Raw genomic sequence first — 10,763 nt, 5'->3', positions numbered from 1 at the left:
TATATACTTACCTACTCTAGTAGTACAGTCCATGGGAGAAGAGGGTAGCTTCAAACGCCAGCATTCTCGGCCAGGAGAGCAAGAGGCTTAGGGCAAACCTCAAGGGAACAGCGTTTAGGATCCAGTACACGTGTTGGGAGAGAGAGTTAGGGAAGCAACCCTAAAGGAGAAGCCCGGAAGCATGCAGAATTTGAATGAGCCAAGGTACTACTCTTTAGAGGGTAAAACGTACCCCGAGATGTGGGAGCCCACCAAGCTGTTAGAGCAAAGACACTAACGGCCTGTTCCTGGGACCAACAAAAAGTTTGATTACCTTGATTGGTAGCTGCCACAGTGTGTGAAAGAGCACTACGCAAAGGGGTAGTTTGTTAATGAAGTCCACCAGAGCTAAGTTGATGAATTTAGTTGGGGAATGTTCCCTCCCAGGAACGAACTGTAAATCCTTACGAATGCCATTTGATTAGCTCTTCAATCAAGGACAGATCTCATCACAGAAGGAGGGAATGTGTTAAGTGGGGATGACTCTGCGAGACATTTGTTGCACTGGACTCCCCCCAGAGCTGGAGAGACTGCAGATCCAATCACTACTGATCACCCTGCATTTCTGTGCAGCAGTCCATTCATACCCGGGTGTCCCAGGTGGGACTCAGCAACTGTTAGCTGGCAATCCTCTGGCTGCAATACAAGCTGCCATTTTAAATCCAGAGGCCTTGTGATTTTATATCACAGGTAGCCATGTTAAAATTACTATTAAAGATGGTGGAGGCCGGGCCGACTGCGTACACTAAGCTGACTACTTGGTAGAGAAAGCCATACGTTCCACTTTGGGCCATGCATATGGTGACTGATCACTCAAACTAGCAAAGAAAGCCAGCTTTTCTCAAGTGAACTTAGGTCAGAAATGCTTTCACTGAAAATGACAACCATCAGGGAAAGAAAGCCCAGTGCTCACGTGCTCACCATCACAATGGGTCTAGAAAGTAGGATATGCAATATGCAAAAATGCACAAAAGTAAAGTATCGGCCTTAGGCCTGATCTAAAACAGCAGGTACTGAAACCCACAGGGCTAGTCTTTTAATTGTTCAACCTGATAGGCATGCAATGCCAGGTCTCCTGTGGTTACGAGAAGTGATTTGGGGCTTGTGAAACAAAATTTTGTTCTCCTGCCGCAGCCCATTATGACCCTTAAAATGCTACCCTCAAGAGACTGCTCAGCAGGAACAGCTCTGGCCATGAAATGGAGGGGTTGGCACTGCGTGGGAATAGATGACAAACTCATCTCCTGCTGACAGAAAATGAGGTTTGGAACCAGTGTTTTGATTACGCACCCCACATACAGCTCTCATACACTGAACTGAAAAGCTTTTGATTCAGTGGCTATCTATACTCCACACTGACTCATAAGAAGCAGAAGCAAACTGGTAAACTTTATAGGTTCCGAGAATGTGGATTTCAGTTAGTGACTAGTCTTTGGCCTGTAGTATCACTCATTTGGGACATCATCAAAGATAAATTATCTATTGAAATGGTCACTTTCTATTTAATGTTTCTCTGAAGTGTTTACTGGCTAGATTTTTAATATTTTCTAGAAAAAAAAGAGGGTTGTCTTTTTGCTTCAGCATACTAAATGAATTTTAGCTTAAAGCAAATCACTTTTACTATCCTTTAGTCGGTGCTGTTACTATTAATGCTAGTTGCTCCCATATGTACATAGCACATATTGCCCAATCCTCCTGAAACCTGATTGGGCCTGCATTTTAAGGACATTCTAGATGAATATCTGTATCAGTCTGTAGCAGCAGAAGAAAATGGAGTCCACTGGCACTTTAAAGACTAACAATTTATTCCAGCATAAACTTTCATGAGTCAACACTCACTTTCTCCAATCTAATGCCACTGGACTGCTGTCCTAATACACACCCCTGCCCCTTCTGAGAGGTTTTCCCCAAAACCAGCTCAGAGGCACAAAGCAAAGGAGCCATTGCTAGGTTCTTGTGGCTCATACGTATACGCCCAGGGCAATACCTATTGCCACTTTGGGGTCAGGAAGGAATCTTCCTTCAGGCCAGACTGGCTAGAGATCCTGGAGGTTTTTTGCCTTCCTCTAGGCCTAGAGCAGGGGTCTCTGGGAGAGGTGAGATAGCTGTAAAAATTCCTACATTGTGCAGGGGCTGGACTAGATGACCCTTCCTGTTCTATGCTTCTGTTTAAATCGGAACGGCAAGGTAAGAGGGTAGTACTGAAGCCTCTCTGACAAGTAGGTTCTATCCCAGCCTTTCTCATATTGGGTCTGGTTTACACAAAGCAGGTAGAACATACCAGTGCAACAATCATGACTTGCTTGCAAATACAGTATATTAGTCCCATGTGCCTGCTAATTTACACATTAAGGGCATTCTAGTTCATGGAAGACCCGTAAGGAGACTTAAAATGGCAATGCTGCCCCCTAGAGGAATTTTACTAAACTAGTTTGTACATAAGGTTAAAAAATTCTATTTTGATCCTTAGTCAAATCGTACAGGGGAAAAAATTAGAATGACCACATATTTTAAAGACATATTCATCTTAAAATCTTAGCAAGAGTAGTATAGCCTTCCCTTCTATCCATTACAATTTGGGTAGCCGCCTGGTTTGTCAATTGCCTAATTAGTACAATACATTAAAATAGCTCCTTAATCTAGTCAGTGTGCTAAAAATTCAGCAGATTCAACTCTGAAAGTTGTAACTATAAATCTAGCTGCAATCGCTGTACGTTGGATATCCTTAAAGATAATAAAGACGGTAATGCAGCTAATGGTGATGCTCGTCTTTCCAGAGTTGGGGGGGGGGGGGGAATGGCATATGTAAATTGGAGCAATGGCTTGAATTACTTGAAAAACATCTGATGACGTTACACCATTAAATATGATCTGCAATAGCACTGGATCATCCATTCACAGCTGAAACATGCTGCTTTGAGGGAAAGAGGCTGTTAATCGTGCACAAGACGAGAACAGGAGCAGATAAACATACTCATTTTCTTTAACAAAAATCAGTGACAAAGCTCATAATACATATGCAGGCTAGCTAGATGTGGAGTTTGTTAATATTTAAATAACATTTTGCAAGTGCTACTTTTAAGCATAATTTACCACCATATCACATATTAAAGTTGTAACTTTATTTCCAGTAACTTCAGATGCTTTAGGCTGCCCTTTGATAAATATTAAGGCACAGAGACATACTATATTTTGCAAGGCAGCCCTTTAATCCAGTAGACTTCAATATCAACCATCTTCTTTTAAGAGAGCATTTTATCCTGTATCATGCTATATACATTTATAGCAATGTAGCATTTAGGTGGTCTTTGGCTTTCTTTGTGTAGCCTTTACTTGACTTACAGCTCAAACTTTGACAGCATTTATTAAAATCAGAAATACCAGTCAGTGGAGATGTGCATGAAGTAGAAGCTTCAGTCACTTATAACACTTGGCTTCACATTAAGACAAGCTTTCTGTTAGCTTCCATGTGGGCTCAGACAGTAAATCTGTCTATCTAGCCTATTCTCAGAACGCGCAAGAGCTGCAGCTGCTTTCCATCCTGGTGTTCACTTGCATAGTATCCTTGACCAATAAATATTTGGGCAAATTAGGTAGCAGAGGAGCATGCAGACCACTTTTAAGCTACATGCATGAGCATGTAGACCACTTGTAATCTATGTTAAGAAACAGTAGTATGTTGCTGTGTTTTCCTTCTTCTTTGGGTGTTAAAATTGAAAACTTCAAAAAAAAATTAAAAAAAGAAACAGTAGTAACCATAGTCTTAAAAAAATAAGAAGGCAAATATGCTAAACCATTAGGAATATGATGATGGAAACATCAACATAAGTTCCCAGCAATTGTTTTAGGGTTACTATCAACATTTTCACACGTGGGATAAATTTCTGAGTACCACAGAATGCTGGTATTTCACTAACTGCAGCATTACAGCTCACACTGAACATGCAAGTTATATACAACTAGAACAGAGACAGATGAACACAGGATTTAAATCTTGTTATTCAGACCCATCTAGATGTAGCCAGAAATTGATCTACTGTAATGTACATTGGAGAGCCAGCTTGGTGTAGTGGTTAAGAGTGTGGGACTCTAATCTGGAGAACCCGGTTTGGTTCCCCACTCCTCCACTTGAAGTCAGCTGGGTGACCTTGGGCTAGTCACGGCTCTCTGGAGCTCTCTCAGCCCCACCCACCTCACAGGGTGTTTTGTTGTGGGGTTAATAATATTCTTTGTAAACCGCTCTGAGTGGGAATTTAGTTGTCCTGAAGAGCAGTACATAAATCAAATGTTACGCATCAGCTTAACTTACTGACTGAAAACAAACTAGTCTTCCAGCACTTCAAAGACTTAACTCATTGTTATGCTAGCAGAAGATTTCATGGATTTGAGCCCACTTCATCCAACGCAGTGAGTTCTAGTCCAAAGCATTTGCTAGCATAAAAAGGAGCTAGACTTTTAAGGTGACACAGGACCCTGATTTTGCTAACTGTCTGGAGTTTATTAAAATGATGGTTTTATTAGGTTCCAAATGGCAGGCATTTCCTTTATTTTTAAACAATAAATGAAACTCAGTTTAGAAGTGCAACATAACACTTGCCCAGCATCACTGTTACCAATATAGATTGGACTGTTCCACTAGCTTTGAGCATTAGCAGCATCCAGTTTTAAATTTTGATTTTTTTTTTACACTAAAAATAGACAAGATGCTCATTTTTCATACTCTGGATTGAAAAAGCTGATGTTCTGGCTTTCAGATCATCTGTAACACAAAATATGTAAATTATTGTTCCAGTTTGGTCATTGTCTACAAAGAAGCTTCAGCAGTTCTTGCTTGTTTTTTTCCATCTTCAGGTCAGAAGCCTCCCTGGTTATTTTGCCCCAATCCATTCATGTTCTTCTAGTGCCAGCCACTCATTTCTTCTTTTTCCCTTTGCCTTTTTTGCCCCCTTCTCCTTGCTGTAGACTTTGGTCACTACCACCCATTTTTTGTGTCCTTGTTTTCAGTTTGGGGATTGTTTCTGCTGCATAAAGCATCACTGCCTTACCTAAGGAGAAAAATAGAGCGTTTTGAACACTTCCAACATAAAACATTGCATTTATGTCCCACCATTCTATCACACAACTCAAGCCAGGGTACACACCATTCCTAGGAAGTCTCACCCACACACCTTTCAGACCAGATCTGTTTAAATCTAGGAAATTTGCTGTCAGGGAAAAGATAAAACTCTTTTTGTCATTCCTATTGCTGCCCTTATAAGGGCCAAAAATGCATCCTCAGTTTTTATGTTACATTATTATGACTCAGAGGAGTTAGCCGTGTTAGTCTGTAGTAGCAAAATCAAAAAGAGTCCAGTAGCACCTTTAAGACTAACCAATTAGTTCGGATCAGGCATCTGATGAAGAGAACTTGATTCTCGAAAGCTTATGCTACAATAAAATAAAATTGGTTAGTCTTAAAGGTGCTACTGGACTCTTTTTGATTATTATGACTGGTGGTGGTGGAAAGTGCCATCAAGTCACAGCTGACTTATAGCATTAAGTCAGGGCATTATGTCTATTAACTACATGAGAAAAGTAGGGGTTTGTTGTAAATTATCTGCATATTTTCACTGTTAGCTCGCTTAGGTAAACAGATGGACATACACATCAAATATACACCATCAATAAAGAAATGTACTATGCAATATTCCATAGAATGGTAGTTCCCCCCCCTACATAACCCTACATATTGTGTACTTCTTTCTTTAAACAGATTAGTTGTGAGAAGAATTATTAACACCTCTCTATCATTTCAACTTCCTGCTCTCCAGTACATTGATTCTATTTACTAATACTCGATCTGAAACGTAACATATACTTGCAAAAATATTTATGCATCTCCCAGGCTTCGTAAGATTTGTAGTGAAAGCATTTCTCGTGCTATTTTTTAATAAATGTTTCCACATGTGTGCATAGGTGTTCTAAATTTTCATGGTGCTTACCTTTCACAATACTAAATGTGGGGGAGGGGCACAAACCAGAACACCTTTTGTTCTGAAATCACAACATAGCCCCCTGCTTGCAAGAGGGGGAAAGTCTTGTGAAGTAATGCACATTCTTTAAAGTGGCAGCCTTATCTAACCTTACATTTCTGTTCTGCAAATTCTCTCAAAAGCTCAGGAAAACATACGTAGATTTTTCCTCCTCTATTTTAATCCTCACAACAACCATCTGAAATAGTTTAGGCAGAGAGAGAATGACAGACTTAAGGCCACCAGTGAGCTACATGGCCACGTACAGTGATTTGAACTTTGGAGTTGCTGGTCAGCACTCTAACCACTAAGCTTCACTAATACAGTTGTGAATATTTTCACCCAATTAATACACACACACACACACACACACACACACCAACCAAATAGTTACTGAAACATGGGCAGGGGCTTTTCACACAGGAACAAACTGGCTTCCAAAATTTCTTAGCTACTGTGGTATACAGAGTGTGGTTTTTTTCTAGTAATTTAAATTGAAGTACACCTACTGAAAAAAATAAAGACTCTCTCCCAGCACTCACGTGTTGGAAACTGAGGAAAACACAGATTGCCATCTTCCTGCTTCAGCTGAATCCGCACTCTGCCCCTATACTGAGCATCACGGTTCCACTCTCTGGGATACATTTTGTTTTTCTAGCATATGCGGGGGGAAATTAGGATTTTAAAAGCAAACTGTAAGTTCAAAAATACAAACAGACCCAAAATTTCTAACATAAACATCTAAAGAGTTTCACCAATTATTTTAGTAACCCTTTCAAAAGCCCTATGTAATATTCCTATATTACAGACAGTAGGTTAAAAAGTAGTTTGCCTATGGGTACCTACCAATCATAGCCGAAGTAAGACTGAAGAAGGAATTTTCACCTTAAAGCTCCCTCTCTTAATAATTATGCTACAGTACAGCACCCTCCCTCCCCAAAAGATCTATGGCTCTTTTGGTTTTATAGCTATGATGATATGCTTTGGACTTCAGTATGTACGTTCTTACTACAACTGTCTACCTTTTTAGTTCCAAAAATTGTTAAATTGCATAGGAAATACAGGAATCCTTATTACCTCCAAAAGAACATTAAGTCCAGCTGCTGCACATACATCTTGGATTTCTGTAGATGTAGGATTTTCAACAGCCTAAAAGATATTTTGAGTAACTTTTTTATTTCAGAAAGGACCTGTTGCATCACCTGAATTTTCGGTTTCAGATATTGGGGCAGACTGAAAGGCCAAACCAGCCCCGGAAAAGGGCCATGCACACTCCTATCACCACAGGAGAACCAAAGAGCCAGCTGCAGAGAAAGGAGGAGCCACCTTGCTCCTCGCTGCCAACTGCACTGGACCTGGGCAGGCACAGGGAGATCAGGCATCCCTTCCGGCTAGCATAGGTGAAGCCAGGCACTGCCATGCTCACACTTTTCCTTACTTATAACCTCAACGAGTGACTTTCTAGAAATCACTGCTGTAGTGATTTCCACTAACTTAGATGGCTTTAAAAAGGACTAGATGCATTCATAAGGATTAGGACCATCACTAGCTATTAGCCATAATGATTAAATAGATCCTTCATGTTCAGAGGCCGTAAATTTCTGAATAAGAGTGCTGGCCTTGGCATTTATGCCAAATAAGATGCTGGATCCTTCATCCAATTCAGCAGAGATGCTCTTATGCACTAGATGTTTTTATTCATAAATGTGACTGTATAAAAATATGCATACTGAACAACTTAGTAAATACTATTTAAGTGGCATAAAAATATTTTTAATAGATTTCATATAGTGGCAGGAATCCGTGTTCTGCACTGAGATGTGTTTTCACAACCAGTGACACAGATATGTTACCAAGGCTTTTGGAAATAAATGAATATTTACAGTCATTTGGCTACTTCTGCATCTCTTTTCAAGTTATTTTTATTTTTCAATAAGGTTCCCTCAAATCCCACAATTACTTTATCAAGAGAAATTCTTCTTCCTTCTGCTATTGTCTTCTTGTTATTTATGTAGGCTGGATATATACAAATGAACCTAAACAAAGCAAAGAAAGTTTTCAAGTTGTTACACAACATAAATAGAAAAATATTCATTATTCCCAACCACAGGGCCAGAGCTGAGACTCAACAAATTAAGCTGGCTGAAATAGACAGCTACAAGTACCCCCAAAAAAGTTCTGACCCAGAGACTTTCCGACTAATAGCTCAAGTTACAATCCTATGAGCATTTACTTTGAAGTAAGTGCTATTAAACAAAGTGAGACTTACTTCTAAATAAATATGCACAAGACTGGATCACTTAACCACATCAAAGCTCTAAAAACTGAAAGCGCTGCTGAGAAAACTCCAAAGCGACCACCGGTCCTGGACTCAGCGGGGAAAACACCAAGTCTGCCCACTCCTTTCTAGGACCCGCCTATTCTGTAATCCCACGCATAACAGAACTAGGGGGCAAACAAAGCATCACAAAAGCACTGAGCAAGCTTTTGAGACGATTCTTCTTCAGGCTGGATGTCCAGTGCAGCAGAAGGGAGAGAGAGAAAAGAAGCAGAAAAAAAGATGCTTCGGGGCATGACGGAGAGGCCCTTGATCTGCAGACTGGAAACGTGGCAGAGTTAATTGTGCCAGGCGGTGCTGGGTACAAAACAGTTTTCAAGGTGTACCACAGACCGCTGAAACAAAAGGAAGAAGTAAATTTAATTCCAGCGGTTCTTCCTCCAGACAGTAAATGTCACTACCCCATACCTCCCCAGCACGGGACCCCTGCAATGCAGCGAGAGAAGAAACTACCAGCAGAACTCATGTTAGCGCACAGGCGAGACAAACCAATGCTCTTAATTACCCTCCCCTGGATCACTCGCTCCCCAGTAACAGGCATGCAGGCTGCAGCCTCCAGGCAGAAAGGAAAGCGCCAGAACCGAAGCCCTCAGAGCGTCACTACCCTCCCCCGGTTACCGAGACTTGTCGGTGGGCAGCGAGGTCGCAGGCCAAGCCATGGCCTCGGCACACCACAGCCCCCTCCCTGTATCTGGAGCGCCACGGAGCAGGCGGGCTCGGGGCAGGAGAAACGCAACCGGAGATCCCGCTCCTCATCGACGATGTTGCCTTATGCCATTGGGTCCCTTAACTGTCACTCAAAAGGACAGCGCGTACAGCACGAAAGTGGTTCTTTCCCATTACCGGAAGGGCTGAGTTGAAAAAGCGGGTCAGCTATCGCGAGAAGTGAAATCTTCGCTAAGAGAGGCTAAGGAAGTGGTTTCTGTTGGATGAGAAGAGCGGGGGCTTTTATTTCCGTGTGCGCATGTGTGCTGGGATAGGTGAGTCTAGGCGGAAACAGCTGTACGAGAGAGGGCGGGGCTGTTGTGTGGTAAGACAGAAATTCGGAATTTAAAAGTTTCCGTGGTAAGGCGCGTTAAAGTCACACAATCATATTCCGTTTTTCCGTTTTCAAGCAGAGGAAGATTGGTCGTTTACTTTACCTGGAAAAGTTCTGGTGGGCTGTTGCCTCGAACCCCCTAACTGCTGCGGTAGGACTCCTGGGAGAAAGCATCATGGTGCCTGGCTTCACCCTGTGTTGGCCTAGGCCCGAGATTGCTGGCAAGGAAGTGGCTGTGCACAGGGCAATGTGGCTAATAAGCACAGGGACGGCATTGCCTTTAGCTGGACCAGGCCCAGTGTAGCCAGTGTAGATGAGCAGCAGCCCTTGATCTGGTGCTGCCAGCCCAGGTGGTGGCTGGAGATCTCCCAGAATTACAACTGATCTCCAGGTGACAGATATCCGTTTCCCTGGCTGCTTTGGAGGGTGGACTCTATGGTATTACACCATTCTGAGGCCTCTCCCCTCCCCAAACCCTGCCCTCTCCAGGCTCCACCCCCAAAATCTCCAGGAACTCATTTAAATAATTTCTCTTGGAATGGACTCAAAGGATGGCCATCGGAGATCAACTATCTCCAGAATGGGAACTATCTTGTGGGGTTCCACAGGGTGCAATCTTATCTCCCATGTTATTAAACCTCTGCATAAAACCTTTAGAAGAACTCATTTGCAGCTATGGAGTTGGATGTCATCAACATGCAGATGACACCCAACTCTACATCTCACTATCCAGGTCTCCGCAGGATGCAGTGGAAATCTTAGATCACTGCCTGACAGCCGTGGTGAAATAGTTGAAAAACAACCAGTTGAAATTGAACCCAAACAAGACTGAAGTGATGCTTGTTGGGAAAGCAGAGATCTTGGAGAACATTGTACTCCCCACTTTTGATGCAGTTCGTCTGACCCTTGCAGACTCGATTAAGAGCCTAGGGGTTATACTGGATCCAGCACTTTTGCTAGAAAAACAAGTTAAGAAACCACAAACAGAAATGATACCGGTGTATACGAACTACAAGGTTCCACAGTCTTCTTAGGGAAATTTTTCTATTTATAATCCTTTAAAGTGCAAGGTGCTCATATTGTGCATACACAAAATAAATAAACCCATGAAGAACAATTAACATGCAAACCAATTCAACTAGTAAAGTACAGACACATACAATTAGGTCCAACTGGTAAAGTTCAAAGGTCCATGAGCATATAGGAAGAAAATTTTCCAGTATATTGCACGATTGCCAAAGCGGTGGCCTCCAAATCCAAAGATCAGCGTAGGTGCTGTAGCTGAGCGTTTCTTCAGCTACGGGTTTTAGCCAGCAAGTTTCCAATACCCGTTTCG

General features: G+C 42.0%; 1 protein-coding gene across 1 annotated transcript; it reads right to left on the bottom strand.

Moving 5' to 3' along the window:
• Positions 1 to 3,225: 3,225 nt before the first annotated feature.
• On the bottom strand, positions 3,226 to 9,227 carry SRP19 (signal recognition particle 19). The gene is made up of 5 exons (XM_054987245.1): positions 9,007 to 9,227; positions 8,011 to 8,086; positions 7,128 to 7,199; positions 6,593 to 6,704; positions 3,226 to 5,084 (listed from the first exon to the last, which is right to left on the bottom strand). Exons 1-5 carry the CDS (start codon positions 9,045 to 9,047, stop codon positions 4,951 to 4,953), a joined length of 435 nt encoding a protein of 144 aa, XP_054843220.1. The 5' UTR covers positions 9,048 to 9,227; the 3' UTR covers positions 3,226 to 4,950.
• Between the last annotated feature and the right edge of the window lie 1,536 nt (positions 9,228 to 10,763).

The sequence above is a fragment of the Eublepharis macularius genome, chromosome 8 (assembly GCF_028583425.1).
Source record: "Eublepharis macularius isolate TG4126 chromosome 8, MPM_Emac_v1.0, whole genome shotgun sequence".
Taxonomy (NCBI): domain Eukaryota; kingdom Metazoa; phylum Chordata; class Lepidosauria; order Squamata; family Eublepharidae; genus Eublepharis; species Eublepharis macularius.
Note: the sequence above shows the minus strand (reverse complement) of the source record. Positions and strands in the feature narration are given on the sequence as shown.